The sequence below is a fragment of the Psittacula echo genome (assembly GCF_963264785.1).
Source record: "Psittacula echo genome assembly, chromosome: 1".
NCBI lineage: Eukaryota > Metazoa > Chordata > Aves > Psittaciformes > Psittacidae > Psittacula > Psittacula echo.
The window spans coordinates 41809456-41836932 of NC_137735.1; the positions used below are offsets into that span (position 1 = coordinate 41809456).

General features: G+C 39.5%; 1 protein-coding gene across 1 annotated transcript in view; it reads left to right on the top strand.

Annotated features, from left to right (window-relative positions):
* Positions 1 to 4785: 4785 nt before the first annotated feature.
* Positions 4786 to 27477, top strand: part of SH3RF1 (SH3 domain containing ring finger 1) — a gene marked incomplete at both ends in the record, with an annotated part of 83302 nt that continues 60610 nt past the window's right edge. The window contains one exon of the mRNA XM_080616268.1: positions 4786 to 5172. Coding sequence (XP_080472394.1) covers positions 4786 to 5172 — 387 coding nt within the window. The remainder of the gene's footprint in view (positions 5173 to 27477) is intronic.

Genomic DNA, 27477 nt, shown 5'->3' on the forward strand with positions numbered 1-27477 from the left:
CTATAGGTTTTATGGCAAACAGTGGTCATATCCAGAAGAGATCTATAATTTGGTGCCCTCCCTACAGAAAACGGTGCAGCAAATGTCAAGTTCTCTCTTCTTGTTAGCCTGCCAACCTATCCATTAGCCAGTGTTGCTCAGAGCCAGGCACAGTATACACTGCCTCACATTTTAAAGACAGATGAAACACTGAGGTTACTTGGAAATGTGGCAGAAACAGGAATTGTTGCAGTAGGAGTTAGGGAGGAACAGGAAGTAAGATTGTTTTGGCAGAGAGGGCTGAAGACATGTAGGTTGGTTGGCATACAGAAGTAAAAGCAGGTCCTGGCAAAAGCAAAGGAGGAGCACAGAAGACAGTGGGTTTATTGCACTAAGGACACTGGATATAGAACACAGAAAAAAGGAGGAAACCAGGTGTTACCAGTTCTGCTACTGACATTTTGCCTTTTCCTGTTCTGCTTATCGCCCTTTGCTTCTTCCTTTACCCAAAGGCTTCCAGATGAAGAGAAACAATATATAGAATCATAGAATAGTTAGGGTTGGAAAGGACCTTAAGATCATCTAGTTCCAACCCCCCTGCCATGGGCAGGGACACCTCACACTAAACCATGGCACCCAAGGCCTCATCCAACCTGGCCTTATGCTAGAGAGAGGGGGGGGGGGGGGGGGGAATCAAAATGCTTGTGCCTGAAAACCAACTTCAGAAGTACAATTTATTACAAAATTATACTTTTTTTTTACATGTTTTCACAAATAGGAACAAATGCTAATAGACATTATAATCAGAAATGCAGGGATTTGAGTAACTAGGGAGCCTCTTCCTTCAAATCCATGTTTATAATGGTCCTCTGCCCTGTGCAAGCTCTCCTTTGCATCAATAACTTCATAAAAGTTGTGTAAGGAACCAATGAACTGTACATAGGAATGGAATGATTTCAAGAAGGCTGGTCTCCTGGTGTAAAAATGTGCAAAGCGTACAGTTCCCTGCCTGTGGCTGGGAGTGAGAACGAACAAACGCTTCAGTGTCATAACAATCCCGTTCCTTTCAGTCCTGGCGTCAGGCTATTCCAGCCGCTCCGAGCCAAACACCTCATCCATAAGAGGGCAGTGGCACACATCAGCACGCACACCCTCATTTTACATAGATTATACTTGTTTGAAAATTAACTGCTGCTGCGCAGGAAGTACCAGGTTTATCGGTTACTCTTCACAAAGTTTACTGCTTTGGCTCGTATTCTGCAATAGATCTAGCATTTCACAGAATATACATAAAACATTATCAAAGACCATCCCTGATAAAAGACTGATCTTTTCATCCTGCTTCCCTGAACTTTCATCTTGCTTCTCTGATTTACCACCTGTACTGTAAATTCCTTTCCTGTTTTAATACACATTTTACATTCCTTAGGCAGCAAACAAAGTTTAGACAACAATAACTGTGTTGCTTACAAAACTGATCTGGAAAGAGTGGCAAATTATTACCTTGCACCCTTGATGAGATCTTTTGGAATAGCTGTGGCCAATAGGGAAAACCAATTGTGAGATGAACTTTTGTTTAGATTTAACAAGTCCCTGGTTCTAAACGTACTGACTATCCTTCTTTCTGTAGTGGCAGCGCTGACATGGCAAGATAGAGAAATACTACAAGACATGGGAACATTCTGAAGTATCAGATGTTTATAACCTTCTCTTCTATTTATATTGTGATACTCCCTGGAAAGCACAGACACAGACCAGAACCCCATTTCTATCAGTTTCCCTAAACTCCAGAATCCATGGGGGAGGAAACTTTATTTCTTAATGAACTGTAGATATTTAGCACGTTCAGTATTTCTCCTAGAAACATAGAAATCAAGACAGAAAAGCCTGTCATGCTATCAACTTACACAAACCTACACAACCCATGGAAGAGAAAAAAGCTTTTTATATGCAGACAAAATTCAGTAAGAATGACAACAAACTTCAACAGCTCAAAACCAGAGAGAAGAAGGAAGCTTTCAGATTGCTTCCCTTTTGATTTGCAGCTGACAAGATGATTAGCTTGAACTTGCACATTTCTTCTAGTTTTTTTTTCACCATCCATAGACAAGGTGCCTCACCTGATTAAAGAAATCTGTGGCTTAAATTCCTTTTACTGTTTTATGGTAAATTGTAAGTACCTCAGTATTTACTTCCTCATTCATTCCCAGTCCTATACAGAAGCATTTCACCCGAGACGCTTCGAAATCAAGCACCTCATCCACCTCCCTAGCTCAGGTGTGCGTGTCAAAAGAGACACGCACCAATTTGGGGCAGGTCCTGACCTCACCTGATGATTTAATTGCGCAACGCTCACAAGTAACTTTGTGTCACCCCGAGAGAGACACGCACTCCGGGATCAGCGCTCCATCCCGCCTTCCACAGCGCAGCCCGCGAGGGCCGGAGAGAGCGGGGCTGCATCCGAGGCTGCCGCCCTGCCCTGCCCGTACCCACCGCCACCCGGAGGCGGGAAAGGCAGCTCCCCGGCCTCACTCTGTCCCAGAGAGCGCTGCTCCCTCCGCGCCAGGAGCAGAGGCAGCACAGCCGCGGGACGTGCCCGGGTGCCCCGTCGGGAGAGGCCTCTCCACCCCACACAAGCCGGCTCCGCCTCAGGAGCGTTTCCTTGGCCGGCTCTGGGCACCCCGGCTCCTCCTTCCGTGGGGCCTGGCAGCCGCAGGCCTGATTCACCACATAGGGCGGGGTTAGCTCTTCGACCACCCGCCCGCTTTCCCCACAGCCGACCTCAGTCCCAGGTGCCTGACCGGAACCCCCCTCACTCACGCGGGCGGGGAGCGTCTCCACCGGCGCGGCAACAGATCGCCAGTCCCGGGAAGCGCCCACCCGCCACCCCACGGCACTGGCAAAGGGGCGGTGCGAGGGGGGCTGCCGGCCCGTTTCCGCCCCCAGCCCTCCCGTGCGGGGAGGTGCCGCCGTCGAGGGAAGGCGGCCCGGGCCGGGGGCAGCCCGTCCTCCCCTCGGCCTCCTCAGCGGGGCGGTGCCGGGCGGGGCGGTGCCGCCCGTCGCGTCAGCCTGCGCGGCGGGGCGGGGAGGGGACGCGAGGGGAAGCGAGCTCAACCAGGCTTCGGCGTTACCGTGGTGGGAGAGGTACTGGTAGCGGCTCGTTGCGGAAACAAAGCCGGGGCGGCGCGGCCCCTCCGGCGCCATACGGTGAGATCCGGGTGAGAGACAGAGAGGGGCGGTGCTCGGCCTCCCGGGGACCCTCTCGCGCCCCTGAAGGGTGGCTCGGCTTGGCGGAGGGGCCGCAGGCCTGGACCCCTCTTCCCTTTACTGTCTCATGGCGGGGTGACAGCCCTCTGCCCCGCGGCTGCCGCCTCCTGCCCACCACCCCGCTGCTGGGTGCGCCTCCTGAGAAGCCGTCCCCGCTCACCCTTCTCCCCGGAGGGCCCGCGGGTCGGTGCACGCCGCCTGCCGGGGTTTGTCTGCTTCCCCGCCCGCGGATCGCTTTTAAAGGGGGGAGTGGGGAAACATAAATAACTAGAGGAGCTGGCGTGGCGCGGAGCCTCACAGCAGGTAGGTGGAGGGATGAGCGCCTCGACACGCGTCCAGCGCCCGCGGAGCCGAGCGAGCTGCTTCCGCAGGCCGGCGGTGGGGGTGGGCGGAGGCGCGCAACTTCGCCCAGAGCCTGGCCTCGGCACCCCTCGGGGGTGGGATGGGACTGCGCGGCCGGACGGAACCTCCCTGTCTCTCCGTGAGCACCCCCCCAGCCCCGGACTGGGACTGCCTGTCCGCGCCAAGTACGCGGGCGCGTATTTGTGGGCACTGCGGAGCTCAACAAGCTGTTTTCTCCCTACGGAGCAGCCTGGGGTGACTTCCTGCAGAATGATGATTTTTAGGGGGCTTTTGATGGTGGGATGTTTTTCCCTCCGTTTCCTAGCCCCTCGCTATATACACTTAAGCTGGTTGAAAGCTTTCCTCTGCTTCTGTGGCTGCAAACGCATTACTTGTGTTGTCCTAACGATATGGCAGTAGCGCTTCCTGCTTTAAATCACTTCGCGATAGTTTTGAAGCGCTTAAAGGCGGCACTGCAATGAACCCTCTTGTTCAGTGTCTGCGATAAGCCTAAAACCCTGTGAGGTAGAGGCTGTTTCCAAGACTGATGTGTGTAATGTGCTGCCATTACTTTTCACAGCAATGATAGAGGCATGATCTGCTATTGGCTTGGTCTTGGCGTAAATGTAATTCCCCCTGCTATGTCCTGTTGATGTACACTTTGTTGTTTTGGACCCAGTTGTAATTGCCTTTGCTATCTTGTTGTGAAAAATAGCCAATTTCAAAGAGGCATTCAGAGGTACAGGTGTATTAAGCAAGAACTATGAAAAGTAAGCTTTATTATAATGCTGTACTGAGGATAGCCATTCGTTCTGGAATAATATGATGAAAATAAAATCACCCAAGATTAAAATTTTTGGGGACTTGAATTTAAAAACCTTAGCTTTTAGCGTTTGTTATAATATTTTAACTATGGATCTATTAATGTAGATTGTTATTGTGATTTAGTGTTGATGTTTCTTTCATTTATTGCATCTACTGAATTAATTTAGAGAGCTTTTATTTTGCTCTTTGTATGAACATCTTCATGTAAAATGTAGTTTTTCTGCCTCTTTTTCCCATATTGATACCTTTTTTCCCTTGAAAATTTTCAGAGCATGGTCAGAAGAGGGATGGATGTAACATGATATCCTTGGAGGGCTCAAAACACACACATTCTGCGAAGATTTGTTTTTTTGGCTAAGTAATACAAAGAAAATGGATGAATCAGCTTTGCTGGATCTGTTGGAGTGTCCTGTTTGCTTAGAACGCCTTGATGCTTCTGCAAAAGTCTTGCCTTGCCAGCACACGTTCTGTAAACGCTGTCTGCTGGGCATTGTGAGCTCCCGAAACGAGCTGCGATGCCCAGAGTGCAGGACTTTAGTGGACTGCAGCGTTGATGAACTGCCCAGTAATATTTTGCTTGTTAGACTACTGGATGGCATCAAACAGAGGCCTCGAAAACCCAGCACTGGTGGTGGGACTAGTAGCACAAATGCTTTAAGGGTGCCCATCAGCACTGTAGCTAATTGCGGATCAAAGGACCTGCAGAGCTCTCAAGTTGGACAGCAGCAAAGGGTGCAAGCACGGAGCCCTCCTGTTAGGGTAAGTACTATGTGGTGACCATACTTTGTTGCAATCACATCTTTTACTTCACCGTTCCAAAACAGTTGATGGCCTCTGCTTCAGGATAAAGGCAGTCCGATAGCAAATATGGCAAAACAAAGTATTTTTGAGACCTGCAGCAGAAAGCATCAGTGTTCTTATCAGTATTGGTTTACTGTTATGTAAATACCAGTAGTAATACTTCCTTATTAAAACTCTCAGTTGTTGAGGTAAGAAGAAAAGCATTTCAATACCTCAACTGTCTTATTAAAAGGAAGACAAGTAGAAGATCATTCGTGTGGAAAGCTTAAATAGTTGTTACGGATAAACATTTTTGAAAAACACTTGAAATTGTTCTTGCTTTGTCAACTGCAAGATAAGAGATTTTGTCTCTTGCAGTTTCTGTAATGATTCCAACTACCAGTAAATTTCCTTTGAGTTAGATGTAATGAATGTTAAACATGACCAGGGAAGTCATGTTCTTGTTGAAGTCAGGAGAGGTTTTGCCATTGGCTTCTAAGGAGCTACATTTTTGTATCTCTTCCTCTTAAAAAGAAATCTTGGCGTTACTGTGGTCTGGTAAGTTATTTGTACTCTCAGTCTTCACCCCCTTTTTAATTAGGTTTTCTTCAAAGTATTTTTTCTGAGTGCTTTGGAAAATCTAGGTACTGGGATGGGGAGATATCGCCTTCTGTCTGTACTCTTCTTCCTTCCTAGGATGTGTGCAATCTGTTGACTCTATCATACCTTATAATCAAGACTCAGTAGCCTCATTTATGATTTTCTCTTCTGGAGACTGTATTGGGTAATAGTTTTATGAGATGACTGTCCTTGCTCTGTGTTATCTAATGACAAGGCAGAACAGCTCCTCTGAAAGGTCTTGCTGCCCACTTTGTGAAACTTGCATATTCAGAGTTCCTGTGTTTGAAGTGGATTTTCTGAATGGTTTAGGTGGTTTCCTTCTAGGAAAGTTTAGTTTATTTTTAAGAAATATCTCAACGAGAGGACTTAAAAATGTACTTGGCTGGACTAGTCTTGATTTTAAAGTATACCTGAATGATTTTGTTTACTTACCTAGTGAAGGAAGCCTTACACGGATTTGTTCTCAGTTGTAGTTACATGATTGGAATCTAAGACATTAGATACACCTCTTAAGTTTGCGTGAAGATTTCAAATGCAGGTGGTGTTCCATTTGATGGTATTGTTTTCTCTGTTTGGTAGGGACTCTCAATGGTCCTTTACCTTAGACTGTAAAAATAATAATTATCATGCCACTTCCTGTTATTGAATTTAGTTCTGTATGTAGATTACTTGGTGAAGGAGGAGAGAAGATGATGGGGGAGTGGGGTTCATAGTTTGTTGGGGTTTTTTTTCTTTCTTTTTATTTCAGAAGGTCAATCTTAAAATACTGCAAGGAAGCTTCAGCAGTTTCTGGTCTTCTCCAGAATGTTAAGGTGTTTACTGTGACACCTTGGATTTGCAGAAGCTCTTCAATGTAAAACAAAACAAAATACCTGTTTATCTTGTTCATGTATTTTTATGTCAACCTTTGCAAATAACTGTGTAATTTCAGAGTCTGCTTCTCCTCTAAAGAGACTTCCAGTGCAGGAGTGTACTGCATGTGTGAATTACTGCGTCAGAGTTTCTCAAAGCCTTGTTAGAAAAAACAACTTGAATGTGGAATATTCTCTTTTTTTGAAATGTTCTATAATATCCTGTTGTGCAACATTTGCATTTCCAGATGTTGCGCAGAGTAGAAAGTGATAACATATGGAATGTTGCTTCATTTTATTAGTTACGCTGTACTGTGTGCCATTGAAATTGTGACCATGTGCGTACCTCATGTAAATAACTGAAACTCGGTGTATTATTAGTGATAAATTTCAGCATTTTACAGTAAGTCTTCAAGCATCTTTGTTTCTGGGGTTTCACAGGCATTCTTGTATCTTCTTTCCTTTGGGAGTCAGGGAAGGATGATCGTCTCATCTTTTGTCCACTGTGTCTAGAGCCTTTTTTACTAGGAAGGCAGTACTTTAAGAACATGAGCCAATTCTGAGGCGTAAGAAGGGGAAGAAAAGTAGAAGTTTTCCCTTTTCTACATGAAAAGTTAGGTTTAAAAAAAAAAAGTCCAGAAACCAAAATGCCAATTTAATGGAAAGTGTTGAAGTGAATGCCCTGTTTGTTTTGCTAACTATACCATAAAGATGGTTGCAAATACAGTTCCTCCCTGGGAACTGGAGAGGAAAATCTGTTTCTAGATGAGTGGCAGAGTCAGATTTCCTAAACTAATTTTGCTGAAGGGGAACTAGTAAATGAAAGTTGCTATTACGTTAAATGAAGTGAACATGGATGAAGGCTGTCAAGTCATAAACATTCTGCTTATACCCTGAAGTAATACTAAGCTCATAAATGCCCTTTCAGAGGATGCCATAATTTTCAGAAAAGGTTAATACAGCATGTACTGCAGCGTGATTTCCTGAACTGTATCAATGGCTGCGGAGCTGCCAGCCCTGATATTGCACAGTACTATGTGTATTACGTTCTCTATATGTATGTGGTGACACATGGCAATAAACAAACAAATGGTTCCTTGAGTCCTAAAACTAATGAAGCTGGGTGGGTGGCAGGGGTTAACAAATTTTGTGCCTTGTGGCTCCCCCACTGCAGTAACTATGTTTCTTTCCTAACCTCTGTAATCTTTCATTGCTGTAACAATTGGATTTTCTCCTTGCAAGTTCTTAACCTCCTTCTGCTCCATGTGATTTTGATGCATAAGGCCTTCTTTGCCTTTTTCTAGGTATCAGTTGGACAAAGGCAGGGTATACTGCTGTACCTGATGGAAAACTGTTTGGTGATTGCCCAGCTCTTCTGTTCTAAATGGCCAGCTTAACTGGGAGAACAAATAGTAGTTAGGCACATGCTGCAGCTTCTGGATGCTAATTTAATGCTTTTCTCTTTCATTTGTTTAAGTGAAAACCTTGCCTATGTTGACAGCTTGGAAGAGCTGTGAGAACCACAGCCTGCTGTCAAATCTGCTTGGGGCTGGTCATCAGGAGCAAGTTATTGAGGGCTGTGGAGGGACTACCTGATCACATGAGCATGGCTTGCTTCAAAAGAGCATATGAAAATTTTAGGGTACTTCTTTTCAAGTTTATGCTCGTGTTATTCAGCTTGTTATTTTCACAAAGTATGTCAAACAGGTATTAGGTTCCTTATGGTAGTTTTGCAAGGGGACGCTTACTGTCGGAATCTTAAACATAGCTGTGTGCATAAATTGGTAGATGTTGGAGAGGTGTTTCTAGTTCCTCTGCTAGAGGATAGGTTTAAGATGATACACGCTGAACTTTTCCCTTGCACTCTTCTGCAAGTTTCTTTATAGTCCAAGTTCCTGAAGTTAGGCCTGTCTTCCCAACAGATCCTTGAGTGGAGGTGTTAGGATAGCCTGAAATCTTATCACTGTTAAAAGTATTTTTTAATAAAGTTTCAGCTGTTCTCTGGGCCAAGTGTAGGCAGGAAGAGATAAATGAAGGACTCAAATGATCTCCCTTTCAAAAAAAAAAAAAAGCATGAATAATTCAGAAGTTGGCCATGCCTAATAGAGTTGATGCTTATGCTGAATAAGTATTGATGGTGTAATTTCAGTGTATTATACTGTATGTGAGTGGGAAATCTTACTGAGAAATGTTACAGTGCAGACAATGGGAAAGTCCTAAAGCTTTTCCCTTTTTCCTTGCTTTTATTCTGGAAAGCTGATAGAGACCTCTGGCGATACACCACTTCTGTTGAAGTCTTCTTGAAATGAAGAGGGTAAAGGAACATTACAGGCTATTAGAAAATACTCATTTAGCAGGATTCAAAAACCTGATAGGAGCTGAAACAAGTGCTGCTGTTGTAGTCACAGAACTCACTGGCCTTCTGTGATCCTGTCAGAACAACTTAGTTGTCAAAGAAAAATGTCTTAGATTAGAAAACACTTAATGGTTAGAAAACAACAGTGGGACTAAACTGTGTGTTCATAGATCAGCAGCTTAATGAAGGAATGAAAATAAATATGGGGATTGCCAATCATAGCAGCAGGTTTAGACTGGAAGAGGTGTTTGTTGTTTCTGAGCAAGAGTTAGCAGAATAAAAGTAGTACACAGATATGTCCCATCAGTAAACATCTGGCGGTCAGGTAGTCTTAGAAGAAGCTCACATTGTGATAATAGATCAGATTGTGAAGTGTGCCACTTTGGGGAAAAAGTGGTTGTAGAAACATGCGAGAAACAATAGCTAATGCAGTTAGTTTCATAGTTGGTATTTGTGATGGTAGGCTGGAAAAGTGTTACTTGATGATACCTTATTTTGAGGATTGTGTTTGTACAAATTTGCACAAAATCTTCACTCCTTATTAAAAAAAAAAAAAAAAAAAAAAAAAAGTGTACCTTATTGTCTGTGTAGTTTTAATCATGTGTTCCTGCATGTTCCTGCATTCCATCCTATAAAAGTGAGGAATGTCAAGGTGCAGCTTTTAAGATGTGAATTATCTTAATTTGAGAAGTTGGAGACAGGTGCCTATTCACAATCCGGAGTGATGATTGGAAAACATTTCAGGAAGTCTGTCTAAATCATGTATGCACACTTTTGTTTCCTCTCATACTTGCTGAAATGCCAGATTCTGCTTTTATATTTACAGTTGTTTGTACCATTTCAATTCTCTGTTGCACTTTTGTATCCCATGTTAAACTACAGAAAAATTAATGGAGATTAAACATATAAAAAGAAAATAGACTGTCTATCATGGTGCTAATGTGTTTCCTCATGGACGTAAGTAAGCAAAGAGGGAGGATAAACAAAAAGAAGAATTGTATCAATATCCAAAGGCATTGGACTAGGATTGAGAGCTTCCGGGCTCAGTTCCTGGCTCTGCCACAGACACTCTTTATAACCTTGCACAGAGTCATTCAGAGCTCTTTGTGCCTCTGTTTCCCATCTGCAGATACGACTGATAGTACTTCCTTTGTTTGACTTGCTGTTTAAACTGTATACTCTCCAGGGCAGAGACTGACTTTTTTTGTATTTTGGATGTATTTATAGGGTGTTTTACAATGGGTCCACAGTCTCAGCTGAGGACAGTAGATACTGCTGTTACCTCTTTAAAACATTGACATCCACATTACTGGAGAGCTGTTCATAGTCCATTTCCTGTACCAAAGATGGTCCATTGTCTAGCGTTAGATTGTTAAAAGGATTTAATTTTGTTTGGATGTTTCACAGGGAATCAGATAAATATCTCAGTGAGGAAAAGCCAGATACTTAAAAAAATTACGGAAGCTGGTGTTCCATTCTTCAGCTAGAGAAATTTGCATCTGACTGGCATACTGGTCTGGAGATTCGAGTGTGTTTTGAGAAGAACAAAAAGAATATCTGAATTGTGTTGCTAATACAGAAATATTTAATTCCATACTTTGAACCTCAATAGCCATCTTTAGCCTGCCAGCTAATATTAATCTGCTTGATAAAATAGCTGTGAAACCAGTGTAATCCCTTTATTTAGAAAATAATTAGGTTTTGAAGTAATTTGATTTATAAACTAAAAAACAAATCCACAATATTTAAGTGTGATGCTTAAATTCCTTTTTGTTTTGTTTCCAATACCCTTTTTGTGTGTGGTAGTGGAAATTGCTGTTGTATGATTGCTTTGTTTTCAGGTGGAAGAGGGGGCCTGTCTATATTTCCCTTCATTTTCCAATTTAATATTCTTCCATTTCTGTAGACTGCCTGCCTGAAATAAAATGGTCTCTTTTTCTGCACTTTAATTTGGCTGCTGAGTTACAGGTTATTGCGCTACTCAAAAAGCTTTGATCATTCAGAAAATTTAAACTTCTGCACAAAAAGGAAGCCTAAGGCCCTTCCTTTTAATGGGCTTGTGAAGGGGAGCAGTTTTGGGTTGTTTTTTTTTTAAGAGAATAAAAATCTTGTAATTTTTCTCTTATTACCACAGAAATCAAATACCTATAAAACTGCTTTACATAGGTGGTCCAGGGTCTGGTCAGAAAAATCAGTCAGTAGTGCTATTACTGTGTGTCTGTGTGCATAGCGTCTGGCTTTCTGCAATGAGTACCTCTTGTTCAGTGGCTTAATAGACATCCTGTATGGTAGAAAGAGCTGGAGGTTCTTAGGATGATTGGGATGGGGTCATCTAGAAATCTTCTCCTCCTCTCTCCTTTATCTGAGTGAAATGGTTTTCATGTGGTACTTCCTCTTCTTATCCCTGTTCAGTGTGTGGATAGCAACTGCAGAAAACAGCAAGCCTGAAACTGCAGCTGTGATAATAAAACTGGAAATATTTGTCTTTCTTTTGGTGGACTTCCCCTTGCAGTGCATTTGGCCTTCTCCTTACGATATGCTTAACACCTTCCTTGCTCTTTTCTTTGGCTCCATCGTTGTCCTTTATGCAAACATTCTCTCGCCTCTGATCTTGGTATACTGCTTCCAAGAAAAAGAAAATATGTATTTTTCTTCCCTCTTGTGTCCAGTTTGTCCTTGACTGTGTCAAACATATGGAACATAAAATAAGCAATAAGAGAGAAAATGTTCTGTTGAAGTATCTGGACTACAGACACTCTTGTGGTATTTATGACTTAATCTGCTAAATGAATAAAGAGCATAAAGTGTAGGTTAATATTACTGTGTTGCTTAGCCTCCTTTGGTTTGAAAGTTTCTTTTCTTCAAATCATTGTCTATGTGCACATCCTAGTGTGGGCAAAAATGTGTTTCAGTAATTAAAGCTGAAGTATCATCTGGTCAGCCATGCTCATACAAACACCTCATTACTGCATGCAGGAAGGAAAAGTGCATCTGTTTGCTGCATCTCAATTCATGTCAGATGCCTCTTTGGTAGTAGACAGAAAAGCTCATCTCACAAAATCAGCATGGATTCTTGGGTTCTTTGCACTAGGTCAGTTTCTTTGCTTTTCTTTTTACATCACCAGATTGGAGTCTTCTTGGAGAGCATTTTTTTTTTTTTTTGAACCGAGAATGACTGCTTTGAGGTGAGCTGGATACATTTTTAGGGAGTGGCCCTGAGGTGGAAGAATCGCACATCGAAGAGCTCTTTTCTTTATCACTTATGTTTCCTGAGCACAGAGGGGAGATGGCAGCACTGTCCTCTGATCATAAGACTAAACAGTGGGGCTAGTTCTAGTTAGAACCTTGCTGCACTGAGAGTGTATGAATAACTGCTTTCATTTATTCTGATCCCATGGGCATTGCCAGGGCTGCCATGCAGTTTGAGCGCAATGCCTCTAGCTGGTCTTGGTCAGCACAAAGGCAAAACAGTTAATTCTGTTTTCTCTTCTGCATGTTCTTAAATTGTGGGACTCAGGAAGGTGTTCTGGAAATACGGGAAATCACTCCAAAGAGAGAAACTGAGTCCAGTATTTTTCAACTGAGTGAGGGGAAAATGAAGCACAGAGTCAAACTCAAGTCTTCATGTTTCATTTACAAATACTGTTGCCAAAGTGTCTCAGAATCTGAGCCTGCTAGGTACATGAAAATTAACTGTGGTCCATATGAGCAACCCACCATGGAAATAATTTATCCCTGTACACTTAGAAGCCTAGGACTGTGACACTCATTTGACACTTGTGGCACTCAAGCACATAATTTGTTATCCAAAGTTAAGTGTTTTGTAGCCTAAGAACATATATACACTTCAGAATTCTAAATTATTTAATTTCTTGTCTATGTCTTTGTTCCTGTCTTATGTTGCTCTTTATCAATTCCTCACCAGCACCACCTATACTATAGTATAAGCACTTAAACTCTCAATGAAGAAAAACAGAACCTGCAAGACTGTCTGATCTCCTGAAAATGCGAACAAAATTCTTTTGTGTTCATGTACACATACTGTCTCTCTCAAAAGTAATTTTATTTGTAGAGATGCTGATTTGCTCAGCCTTCCACATATAACTTAAAATATGGTTTAAGTTTGTGGGTTTGTTTGGGTTTTTTTCTCTTTAATTGAACTGAAAGTTCTGGTGCTTAACTATTCTTTCTACCTTCCAAGTTGGCGTGATTCTTTGGAGTATAATACAGATTGTCTGGTTTTATTTTCTATAAATGTGCAAAGTATAATTTTACAGTTTTTCGCTGGGAAGTATGCTATTAATTGGAAATGCCTTTTGATCAAAGGTATTTTGATGTTGCTTGAAAACCAGTATGGATAGCATTCTCCTCCTTGCTGGAGCAAAGGGGTGCTGCCAGTGTTGCACAGAAGATAAGCCAGGCAGCAAGAGAGTGTCCTGTTGGTCTCCATAACACCTGAAGCACTCCCCAGTCTTTAGTGTTCCTTTGTTAATAAAACTGATTTTGTTTCATGGCATCAGTGTTGCATTAAGGTGAGGTAACTCTGCTCTCCCTTCTGTAATGGAGAGGCGTGCATATTACTTCGCTTTATGCCCTCTGCTCAGCACCCAAACTTTCAAAATATACATGTACCTTAAAAGTTTTTTGAAGAGCTGAAGCACTGTTTTATCTTGTGTGAAATACAGCTTTACAAGACAAGCTTTTGAAAAGCTCTGGTTAAAGACAAAAGTACTCGCTCCTACCATGCTTTGACTCTGCTAAATTCAAGAAAAGGAATATAGTTTTACTTGCACGGAGGAGTGAGAGGATCAATTCTGAATAATTTGAAACAAGTCTCTTCAATTATTCTTTATTAGCATGCTATCTTATTTCTTTAAGTTATAATCTGCATTTTTTTAATATAAAAATAAAGAATGAGCCACTTCTGACTGATTCGAAAGTGTTAAGATTTAAAGCATTCAAAGATAATCAGATGACAATCTGAGTTGGCATATATAGGGCGTACCCATTCTAGAAGCTTATTTTAAGCAAATCCAGTAAAGGTGAATTCAGTGTACTGTAGTAATGTGCCTCTGAGTAAAGATGAAGGTTTTAGCAAGCTCCTGGCTTCAGAATGAAAGAAAATATCACCGTCTCATGGACCTTCACTTGTTTGTGCCAGTGCCCTACTACCTCACATGGGTCATCTTTTTCATAAGCTAGATGAAGATCTGAGAGGAGACTGATAAATCTTATCCTCACTAGCAGAGTTAAGCCATTTTCAAAACCTGTTTAATTTAACACACTTTTAAATCCACAGCCTTAGTAAGTTAACAAGCCTTTGGCCTTGCCACTGGGTTCTGTAATCCTCTTAGATTTTCTGTTAAGCAGGGAAGGGAATAGTCAATAAGTACATGAATAGATAATCTTTCAGAACACACATAGGTCTTCCAGAAATAAGTGTTGATATCTAAACTGAGTTTTGAAAGGTTGAGAAGTACTGATTTGAGCTTCCATTAAGTGTAAGACACACTACCACAGTATCTACAACTTGAGGAAAAAATTGAAAAGACTATCACTTTGTTTTGTTGGGGGGGAGCAGAGGGGAGTAAAGGATATATATATATATGTTTTACTTTTTTGATGTATTAGTTCCTACTTTGCATCCCAATAAAATTAGATTAAATTTTAAATATAGAATAAGGTAAATAAAATAAGAGTTTGTTTCCTTGCCGTCATGCATATGCAAATTTAAAGCTTCAATATGGTTGCATCACAACCTATCTTTGAAAATCTTTCACGTAATCAGTAGTCTGTGGACCAGGATTTAAAAAAGCATTAATGCAGATAATGTGGTATTGGCCACCACTGCAGTCTGCATATTACTTCTGCTCCATTTTGGCTCTTCTAGTTCTATTGCACTTAAACTGCATATGTCTTTTGAGCAGAGCTCCTGAAGTAGTGGAGCTGGAGGAAGGGAAAGAAAACCAGTTTATAGTGGAAGAATTCAGCCTATCATGAGGATCCCTGCCAGACATGTTCACACAGCATCAGAGTAGGAGCAGAGGAAGTGGAGGGGGGCTGCAGAGCAGGTCCAGGAGGTGCCAAGGGTGACCTTGTGTTTGGAGAGGGCAGCAGAAGAGCTGAGTACACAGCGACTATGAGGCAAGAAATCCATCACTCATCTTGTTGAAAGGATGGGAGAATGACCCTGGGAGGCTGAAAAGCAGAGAGTCTTCAGTACCATGAAGGTCAAGTAATAAAGGAGCAGAAGGATAGTGAACTATGTTGAAAGAAAACGAACTGTGGTAACAAATTTGGAACATTGCAATAGGCAATTTGGAGAAAAAATGATGGAGAAGGAAATCAGATTGAGCAAATGAGTCTTCGCTTACTGGAATTGGAGGCCTGGTGAGGAGGAAGTGCTAGAGGAGCAAGTTGAAGAGTTAGCTTGATGTTTAGGGAGGTTTCGGAGAACATCAAAATAGAAAAGCTGATATGGAGGAGTTGGCTAGACAAGAGGTGAGAACAAAAATGAAGTGTGCTGTCTCACATGCCACCTATTTTCTCCCAGTATGTGCGTATTTTAATTTTTAAATATGCTGTATTTTATTTTTCATTGTTTATTTTGAACTAGTGAGTTACGTGCTGTGTGACGTTTAGAATATTTCAGTCCCAGAATAGTTGAAGAGCTTCCTATTCAGGACCACATGGATTATTTCTGGCATTTGAGATTCTTCATAGGATTCTAAGCATGTCAGGTTTATTAATAACCAAACTATTTTTCATAGTTCTTACAGTCCCAGTAGAGCTACAAATTTAAATCTTCCATTCAGTGAACTCAAAATGAATGTAGGAAAAGGTGGGCTAGTGTCCTAGGATTTGCTTGGAAATCAGGAAAGATGCTCAAAGAATGGAAAATGATAAAAAAGAAAAAAAGAGCATTTGTGACTGTTTTGATTTGGTAGCATTTTCTTTCACCTTACTCTCACATTTCCTCAGTCTTTTGTATAGTTCTTCAGTTAGTAATAGCTGAAAGTAAGGATGTAAACATCCTGCAGGCATTACAGACTGAGGCTACAATCTTACATACTATTCTTTTGAATTCAGTCCTGACAGATAAGAATGAATTTTGTGCGGCAGGTACTGCAAGCAAAATTATGTATTTTCAGTATGCTGTCCATCCCTTGGAGCAGCTCACCTTTCTGTATTAAAAGGAGAACTATCTTTCCTAGAATGATGTTTTCAAAAATACATGATTTTTGTTTAGTAAGGAGGATTTGTTTTTACTTTCAGTAGTAAGTGGAATAGGTTTTTCAGTGGTGAAATAGAATAGCTAGTGGGCTGTTTCTGGAAAGAGGTTCCCAAAGCAGTTTACAATTTCAGTACATGTTTATCTTCTTATACTGAAACTTGCGGCCCCAGAAGGAAATATAAGGGTCAATGAAAGCTTATTTCTAGCTTCAGTTCTGTTGTGGGTATATGCTCTTTACTCAGGTAATCATACTTTTTCTTATCTTCAATTCAGAATTTGGTTCCTTGCAAGGGAGCTGATGTCATTTATGCCTCCCTATTTATTATTTTACCAGCTCCCTACCTTTAAAAGGAGCAACATCAAAGAGATCAAAATTTATTTGACACTGCATAGAAGAGGAACTGTTTTTTCTGCACACTCCATACAAAGGTTGTATGGTTTTATTTCTATAAAAATAATAAAATACTAAATACTATGTCTGATGCAGTTAAATAGGAAATATTAATAATTACCTACTTAGCGATTGTTAGGGAGATTTTTTTAATACAATACTCATGTTTCAGATTTTCTGAGCTTACAGTAAAGGAATTGAAGAAAAAAAGGGGGTATGAGTTAAACCAGCAGAACTGCCAGGAAGTGTTTGTGCCATTTTTTTCCTGCAGCAATCCCAGAATTCTACATGCAAACTGAGATGTCATTTAAAAAATATTCTCTGAGTAAAATATTCTGTAACATGGCAACCTTAATCCTTTTAGAGCTTTTGAAATGTCTGCAATGCATATGCAGTTAAGCTATATCACAGTTCCCTATTTTCTGATGTTGATGGAAGTTCGGAGAGTTCATGAGATTGGTTGATGAACGTTATGCCTTTGGGTTTTGTAGACTGTGGTTGGTCTGAGTGGGTGTATCTCTTTGTCTTGAGTGTACTGCTTAGTTCACCAACAAGGAGCTTAGATTAGGAATGGTTAAAAAAGAAGAAATAAAATTATTTTAGAGCTGATTTTGTACTTGCAGTGATGGAAGGGTATGGTTTTATAATATTCAGAGTCACAATCTTCAGAAGAAATCCCTGCATGTGAAAGTTTTCATCTGCTTACAAGAGGATTTTAGTGCAGCTTCCCTTAGATATAGTCAGATTGAAGCCCAGTCTCACATAGCCAGGCTGAAGTTCAAGGTAGTTTATTTGAATCAAACAGAAACACTAACTTGGTTGTTGTAATTAGACGTGTCTTCTAGCGTAAAAAATGTTGTAGCCTAGTGCACAGTAACCACAGCATATTTCATGGTTGGGTTTGGTTAGTCTCACCTACGTAGTAAATGGAAAGCGAAGTATTCCAAATCATATGTATCAAGCAAATGTTAAATAGTTGCCTCCAGGAATTCATGCATTTTGTTTGCCTAAGATACCTTATGATGTTGGAGAAATCCTCTGCATGTTTAAACAGATAACCTCACCATCAGATTGGCTGCAGTCTTGTTCATGGAATTGGGGTGCCCTCTCTTCTAACTGCTTTTTACAATGTAAGGTTAGGACCCCTTATCTTCCTAGAAATAACATCTAATTCTTGGGAAATCAAATACCTCTGGTTTTCAAAGCTAGAGCATCAGTAAAAATCTGTAAGATTTCAGATAAGCTGAAATCAAGCTATGCATTTATTTTCTAGGTTTGAATGCATGAATGTATTTAAAATCTCAGATTCACATTCTTTCTGTATGTTTCATTTTGGGGAGAAAAGGTAGTGTCAGTGCAAACTTTGGGTAGAGCGTGGCTTTCTGACTTGGGGAAAACCCATTGTACAGAAGCACTAAACCCTGCACCAAACAGAACTCAAATGGCAGGGCTTTGTCAGCACCACAAAAAACTGTTTTGGGTGCAGACTCCCAACTACTGAAGCCGAAGCTGAACATACTGTTAGATGCCAAATGGTGCTTTGTTTTCAGAGAAAGTGGTTGATTTTCATTAGGATAAATGAATCTGAATGTCTCAGTAGTGGTACACAGTAGATGAAATAGCATTTGATTTGTGCCGAGTTTTGAAACATGAATACTCTTGCATATTTCTTTCTTCTATTCAGCATATTAAGTTTAATGGGAGAAATCTGTCCAATGTGGTCTTGTGTAAACACTTGCTGTGTTTATATTTTCCAAGGTCTTGTAGCTATAGAAATAAAATTGCAGTTTTGAACTTTGCTATTAAAATATACATTGGAAAATATTCTGTTGGAATAGAGAAGAGTGTTAATGGCTTCCATGAAAACAGATCTGGTAAAAATCGAGTGCAGTAGATATCCTTCATTAGCGGGACATTGGTCTTAATGTTCCTGTGGTAGCTAAAGCAATAGAAACAGCTGCTAAAGGCTCTGATCAGCATAATAAATCTACAATAGGGGAGATGACCCTGTGAGGATTGATAAAACTCACCATAAATACCAGAGCTGAGTCATTAGTTAGTGCCTGAATTAAAAGGGATTTTCTAAGAGAGGGGAGGGGAAGAAGCAGAACTGGGCATGAACCATCAAGGCAACAGTGCTGGTGGCACTAACAATTGCAAAGTATGTGGGTGCTGCTTCCTGGTTGTGTTATTATTAGAGAATCATGACGTTACAAATGTTCTTGGTAAACACTGTTTTGAATTATCCTTTTGTCTTTCTAATGGAGGTAAGCCAGCAAGGACCTGCTGATGTTGGCTAGCCATTGAGATCAGGGGCTAACAATTACTTTGTATTTTATCTCTGTGCTTTTTGTTTGTCTTTGCATACAACATTTTCAGAAGACATTGGGAGAAATAGCATTGGATACAGAAGTCCCTTGTTTTTTCCGTTCTGTCATTTTTGTCAGCATGCATTAAATCTGCTTTTAGTGAATCACCTTAATTAAGGTAATCCAGCCTGTGGTTCAGTATTTAATGTGCTGTGAAGATTGGTACTTGTGATCATAGTGGCTTAATCATGTAGACTTTTGTTCCCCTTTTTAAAACTGAAGTCGTTCTACTCTGTGGGAATAAAACGTTCACTAGGAAAAGGATTAAAACACAACTGCCAACATCCCAGGTGAGTGCTTGGGTTATTTGGCCAGAGAACTACTTTACTGTCCTTCCAGTGCTGTAAGAGGCAAAGGGGAGTCCATGCTGAGACATCTGTGTCTTGGTGGTTGCACCTCGTGTCATGTTGGCTCATGTATTTCAGGTACTAAAGATGCTTTTTATGAAAATAGCACCTTGTTTGTGTCCCCAGTGAATGAATTGGTGAGATAAAATAATCCTGAATGTATATTTTATTTAAAAAGCACAAAATCAAGCTTGGCTTGAAGTGTGGTTTTCCTATAGCTTTCGACTATCAGATGGGAGCATAATATTTGTTGTTTGTGTTGGCTTAGCTGTGATATTTCTCTTCTCATTTTTCGTCTGTAATGTAAAGATGAGATTAATTTAGGAGAAAATAGTTTGTTTCTGACTTCTGTTTCTAATGAGAAAATAATATCTCTTGGGATAAACTTTCAGATGTTGGAGCATTATTGTTTTGAAAGAAACTAATATTTATCGAAGCATAAATTGATTTTTTTCACAGGTTAAATTGCTTTTGAATATTACATTTCAGATTAGCTGTATCTCTATGATCTTGTGGGGATTATACAGCTGCTATTGAGTTTGAAAGAAAAACCATAAAAATAGTAATTTCAGTGTAATGTTATTCCCTTAAAAATAATAATAGCTAGCAAATTGTGTTGAGATGTCTGTGGACTTCAGTTTTTCATATGACCTTGCACATTCTATCTAGGCTTTCACTTTTTCCAATTCGGTAATGAATTCAGGTGTGTTCTTTTTAGGTGATAGAAAAAAATGTTTAAATTTTGCATTAAAGCAGCAAGTGTTTGAACCCCTGAGTAGTGAATCTGTGTTTGAAAAGAATCTCTGAGCAGTGTAATATTCCTTTGTTTCTTTTTTAAAAAAAGCAAAATAGAACCACAGTCCTCTACCTCCAGGGAGAGAGAATAACTGAGGTTGTACAAATGTAGTATTATTGAGAAGTATGAGTACATGCTACTATTATGGCTGTAGATGAAGACACTTTTATTTGATGCATGCAGATGAGAACATAAAAGTTACTGTAATGTGCTGTATAAAATGTTGGCACTACAAAGCTGAACGGCTGGTGTCTAGAAAATCACCCCTGTGCTCTCTTTTCATGTTCTTCATTTACTCCATGCAACATTTCAAATAAAAAAGAAAAAATGGGGGTTTTGTGGGCATATTTTACTGTTTGCCTTTTTTGAATAAACCTTTTCAATGTATCGCTTGTTTTGTTATTTAGGTAAATTATGTAATGTTTGAGTTTGGTTTTTTTTAATATCTTCTATTCAAGGTGCTGCAGTGATGATTGTCTTACTATAGCTATAATGATTCCTAAACTCATAGTTTGTGTTGGTGTCAGCCATTTAATATAATTCTGAATTTAGAAATGCAGTCACCCAGCACAGTGTGCACAGAAGGGCTGCTGGGCTGGCTTGGCACCCTCTGGTCTAATCTACTCAGGAATAATTAGTACAAGCATTAGAGATAGTCCCAGCCAGGCAGCATTAACACCGAGTTTCTAAGAAACCTTTTGCATCTAGTTTTGTTTCATTAGTATTGGCAGGGATAGAAGCAGAGGAGTGTGCTGCCAAGGTTATTACCAGTATATGACCCAGGCTGTTCTTGCCTGGAGGTGGAACCTAAACCACTGGAGTCTAGCTTACATAAGTGCTCTGCTTTAGATGCTGCTTAGACCAAGGGTGGCAAATTTAGAAGAAATGCTTACTGTAAGTGAACTTGTGCTGGAAGCTTCTCTGAAGTGAATCATCTTCAGATGGACAAGATCGCTGAATGCTCAGTGTATCCACCAGTGTCTTCCTGTGTATGCTTCTAGTGTTTGGATTTTTCAGTTTGTAACAATAACACTGCAATGAAATGTGCCACCAAGGCATATCAAAACTGCTGTGACTGTCAGAAACCAAATGTAGCCTCCAGCACTTCAACAGTAAAAGTAAGCTGTTCATCTATCTTTAATCTAGTGTATTGCTGAGATGAGAAAGAACTGTTAATAAGCAGTAGAGTCTTTGTGAGTACTGACTTAATAGTAGTAGATTTAATGATAAAGCTTATTAGTTGAAGCCTTGCCCCACACTTGCTGTTGTTGAAATTCAGTGTGCTTTCCATGGCAATTATTGGCAAGAGATCTTATTTAAATACTGTTTTCTGAAACTAATTTTAGGCACTTTTTTGCAGCAGGCAGATGTTTATCCCACATGCTGTTCTGCAGAAACCTGTTGTTGCAGTGAGGGAGGCGACAACAAATATGGCTCTCTGACCTAATTGTGTTTACATTCCTACATCCTTTTTCGAGGTTGACAAAAGCGTGGCTGTTAAGATGCTACATGCTGCAGCTTTCATTTTGGTTTACCAATGACTGGTATGCCAAAAGTGACCCATTGCAAGTAGCCCATAGGTAGCACTGAGAAAAGCAGCACATGTCTGAAATCCTGCCTCTCCACAGCTGACGGAGCTAATTCTGAACTGTAGAGGACTCTTTCATTGGCATTCACAGTCTGAAATCCTCTCCTAGAGTTAAATGGCTATGCTAATGATTTCTTCAAAAGTTATTTTTTCTTTAAAAACAAAAAATTCCCCCAAAATAAGGCAGTCACATAAAACAACAGCAGTGAAAAACGTTTCCCAGTATTTCAGTGAGTACTTCCCAAAATACATTGATTTTTTTTTAATTCTCAGCTTGTGGAGCTGTGGACTCCACTGCTGGCTGACTCAGCTTCTGGAGGGTGGGCACTGTCCACACTGTTACAGGCTGAAGAGATAGAAGGCATTTCCACCCTCTTGGTCAGCACATGCCAGGAAAAGAAAAAATAAATTGACTCAATTGCAAAAGGTCAGTTGAAAATGAACAGGGAGTCAGGCAGCTGCCAGGGCTGATTGGCTTCTCTGCTTCAAGGTGATCTGCTACATTTAGTATTCTTTGATAACAAGTGCCTCCAAATCAGCATGAGGGGATGGTATTCTTTCCTTATTTCTCAAAGGTAAAATTGAAGTTCTATGTAATGCTTGATGTGTTGAGCATAGTAATCACTGCTGGTGGCAATATGCTAAAATTCTGATATGATACAGGGGAAATAGATATAAGGTAGTGAAAAAACGAAGTTCTCAATCAAGCACAAAAGCATGCAATGGCCATAGCTACAGATCATCTGTAGACTTAGTACTGCATTGAAGGTCAAATGTTATCAAGTCACTTGTGGGTCAAGCAGGTCTGTCATTCACAGTGAGAATAGTATTTTTGTTGGGTTTTTGTTTGTATCTTTTCTGATTTTTAAAAAACATCTCACCAAATTTAGAGGGCACAGTTTTAAGAAAACAGATTTTAAATGGATGCCTGGCAGTACTTACATTAATCTGATTTCCCAAATGAAAATCAGTCTATTTGATTAACTGAAATAAAAGGTGGAAGAGAAAGTGGTGTCAGTGTGCTCGACTGGGTGAACAGGAGTCAGCTCTAATCACCTTACCATCTTTGGTGTTTAAGATAACTCATATTTGCTTTCAAACACTGTGTTTCTATACAGCAGTAATTTTATTTTCACTATTCAAAATTGGCTTAGAGCCTGTTTTACTATAAACCTTTTAAAAATATAAATAATGTAAAATAATATGAGATTAAATATTTATTGGCAAAGAATATGTTCTATGCTACTATGCAGCTTCCTTACAAATTATGTGGGGGAGAAATCTCTCATAAAAGAAAACCTGACGTATCACATGCTTGGAGAGCTTAGGATTCCAAGCTGCTGTAGAAATTGCTTCTTTCAATAGTATTTCTGAGTCAAGAATTATTTGGGAAATTACTGGGGCACGAACTATGAGCTGTTCTGTAGTTCCTACCCCTAAATTATTCTGGGGTGTGCCAGTGATTGACTATGCATATTGCTGCCTTCATCTTGAATGGAATGGTCTCATTTATAAGTTAATATGGAAGAGCCTGGAACAACATGTAGAATTGTAGTCTTAACTGTAATATATAAATAAGGAAAGAGCCACCAGATCCATCAAGATTTCAGGTCTACCTTACTTACATCTTAACCTAAACACAGCTCTTACAAATGTTTGATTTAAGTAGTAGTAGGAAAGTGTTGATTTCTGCATTGGCAAAATAAGTGTTTGTTGTTTCTATAAGTGTATCAGTGAAGTGAAGATACTGAAAATTAGTTCCAGTGCACACGTTCTATACACAACTGTTGAGAAGGCACACAAAGGTATTATCAAGTAAGAATTTTTATTTTCTTATTAGTGAGGCACTTGGTAGATAAACTTATGGCAAGTCACATTTATTTTATAAAATAGGTGATGTGGGTACTCCCACGTTTTTTGCAGGGAAGAGGGACAAGAATTAATCTTTTGTTAGTTTCGCCTAAGACTGTCTGTGTTTTAAGAATCACCACTTTTTCCAGGTTTATTTTGTCTTACTGTTGGATTTTTCATTCAAGTCTGCACCCTTAGTAGAAACATTATTTTACCAAAATACTTTATAAAATACATTCATGAATTGAATTTCCATTTAGTTCTGTTTCCAGCAGATGGGGAGATGAGACCCATAATTCTCAACAAGTACATTCAAATAGAACAAAGGGTGTTAGATTGAATCTGATTTACAAGACTGTCTCTTGTAGTCAAGATGTGTTTTACACACTGTTCATTTGGTTTTTAACTTTCCTTCCCTGCTAAACTCTCATATCAGAGTAGTTTATCTTATTGTCCATTGCAGTAAGTATTGCAAGCTGTGAAAATAACATGCTGTTTTCAGAGGTATGGTTGAAGCCCATTATTGCCTTTAAAACAAATAATAGGTTGTACCAGAAAGTTGTTTTTACTTCAGTGTGTGTGAAGGTGGAGGCACAGCAGCACTATTGATATACTCCTATATTTAGTAGTCAGTGTATTCATATAATCATAAATATTGGTATATTTATGCTTTTATGTTAAATGTTAAATGTCAGCCAATGTTAAATGTATGAGGTACCTCTTAATACATTATTTGTCCTATACTCTTCTCTTTCCTACCATTTTTGGCAGTTTGCACCCATTGTGGGGTTTTCATATGTGTATGGACCTTTTTAGTGCTCCATGTGCTTGGGATCTTTGTAGGGTGCTTTTTCCTGGTGTTCTTCCACTGTTTGAGAAACCAATCTAGATGAATCACCATCTCCAGTATACTGTTTGCTGTGGTAAGCTCAAGTACATGTACCGAATAAATGCCATTTATTTTGAGAGCAAATAATAAAATACGTCATGAAATTAGATAGTTTGGTCTGTTTATTGAAAAAAAAATGCATTTTTATTTCATGGGCAGATGAAAAGAGCAATACTGAGCAAAGCTAATCATTGTCCAGTGCTATATCCCACAAACTCTTTCATGGTGGTTGTATAATGTAGTTCTGTTTGTTCACAGCTAAGGTTACTGTTTCTATTTTAGTTTCTATTTATCAGGGGCTTTTCATTTCATTTGCTGATGGACTCACACTTTTTGTGAAAAAAAAAAAGCAGAATAAACATACTGCTTTGGGGAAAAAGAATCAACTCCAGCTGAGTTTGCTGAATGAGATGACCTTGTACCACAGCTCTCGAATGAATCGAGCGGTATTCTTTCAGTTCAGGTTCATGTGGTCGAGGATGCTTCCTAGCCCAGACATACCAAATTTGGCAAGGCATGAATGGGTAAAATTTGTATCTTGCAAGAGAGAATATTCTAGGTAAGCTGTGGAGGTTTTGTAGCTTTTTGTAGGCTTTTGTGTGAAGTTAGACATTATGGAAAAGAAAGAAAAAGTTCATTTTTTTGCCCTCAGTAATAAAATGCATTGATAAACGCTATCTTGTAGTTAAGACTGTGAGATAGTGTTAAGTTCCAGCGCTTAAGCAGAATATATGACATTGGACAAATCGCTTAGTCTCTCTGTGGGCTGAATCATGGTCTTTGACAGGTTTATCTGTGGCAATTTAAACTGTTACCACTCCTGCCTTCAGCTGAAGGTTGCTGACAAAGTCAGTTCACGCTAATGGGAAGGTTGTGAACTATTCCTGCTGATGAAGTAGCCCACCGATTTCTTCCCATCCTCCTTACCAAACGGACAGTAGTCTTCAACAGGAAAGTGGAGTACAAAATAACATTTTAGATGCTGTAGTAATTTCTTCCAGAGAGGGTGAATTACTCTTTAGTTCTTGATCTGTGAAATAAATAGAATACATTTTTTTTCCCTTCTCTTGTCTTTTTTTCCAAAACTTTGTCCACTGTTAGTTTACTTTGTACCTAAGATTGAGGGGAGTCAGAAATCATCTTGTACTGCATTTAGGTGTTGGAATGAGGAAACATTCAGGTACCCTAAAAGAGAAGGAATACATTTCTGTAGCCTATGCAATTGAATCTCCCAATTGTAATTTACAGAAAGCTTGCTGAAGTAAATTATTTTTCATTTATTAACTACATGAAATGTGCTTTCTTTTAGGCTAAATTTTTAACACAAAAAAAAAAAATTCAGAACAATTCTTAAAAGTAGTAGAGTTTTACATAAGCAGGTATTTGTTACTGAAATTGTAAATTACTGATTGCATTAGTGGAGTTGCATTGCTACAGCAATGAAGGAGATAACTAGTAGTAGCAAACAGAAGTAGAGCTGGTTTTTTGACATGATTTTTTTTCTAATTGCATTTTGAGACCTAATTTGATTTTTAAAAAATATTTTTTCAAGTAGTAAGTGGAGCAGAGCTGTTTTCTGTTGGATATTTGTCATTCAAAACGCACTGCATATCTCTTTCTGTTTTTTAATGAAATGAGTGCATATAATTCATATACTTACAAAACACTTAGTTGCTAACGCATTTAAATCTCCTTTGTGGGTGTGATAGATAAGAAATCTCAAACATGGAAGTACTGCATATTGATGGTGTTTACACTAGAATGCTGTGTGGTATTTTTCAGGTAATATATGTTGCTCTTGAACTGTGTAACACAAGAAATTCTGCTTGCTTACATATAAATGAGTTTTTAAAGATTGTATCCAAACAGTTGTTGAAATGGAAATCATTGTACTGATGAAACCAAATGAATAGGAGTTTCCAAATGGCAAGCAGAGTATTAAAAGAACATAGACAAGTCTTGGCAAAATTGGTTGCAACCCCCCTCTGGATTGTAGCAGTATATATCAGATTTTTTTTTTTAGCATAAATTAGATTAACTGTATAGGGTGCTGTGTTTGTGATTTTTTTTTTTAATTAATGTTTAAGCATATCATACATTCAATAAACTGAAAAATGGTCTTATTTTAGCTGTATGTGTACAGCTTTACTAATATGCGGTTGAGTGTTCACCTCAAAATTATAATTAAACTAGCACACAGTCTTGTCTTTAGCCTTTTTCGTGTGCAATCCTTAATTACTTGCATTATGTTACCTTATAATACAGTTGTTAAAACTTTGGATACACGTGTGTTTTGTTTTGCTTAGATCAAAGAAACCTTAATCAGTCTCAAGAGAAGTACGTAGTAAATAACTGCAGAGCGTGCTGTGGATTAAGTATAGTACCTTACAGTAGCAGTAAAATTTCAAAATGGAGATAGTTTCAACATTAGGTTTTCTGTATGTTGTATTACATAAGAGAATTCAACTTCTCTGCCTGGTTGATTTCTGGATCTTTTTAAGAATTTAGCTGCAAAAATTTAACTTCATAATGAGTGCTTCCTAAGATATGTGGTAAATATACAGGTGTCTTCTAACTTCTATGCTACCTATTTGTACAAATAGGATATTTTCCTTGGCATAGTGCTTTTGGGAGGCCAGATATTCTCAATCTGTGATAAGCATGATTTACAGAGCTTAATGCTTTATTTTGGGCTAGTTCATGCAGCTTGGAAGTTAGATTCAGAAAGAGTTTAAATAACCAATTGTGTACATTACCACATTAGTTGCAGAAATTTTGTAGTATATTCCTTGCTAAAAGTCAGTACGTATGCATTGTTTCAAAGTATGGTGTTAAAGATGCTATCAGATTTCATGCAAGAGATCAGAGAAATCACAAGAAGCATTATGCCCTGTTGCTACCAGTAATCACAACTGATAAAATTCAGAGGCTTTGCTCTTCCTTATTTGAAGTCTACCTATTGGTATCTCATGCTGTTATGAGTAACTACAA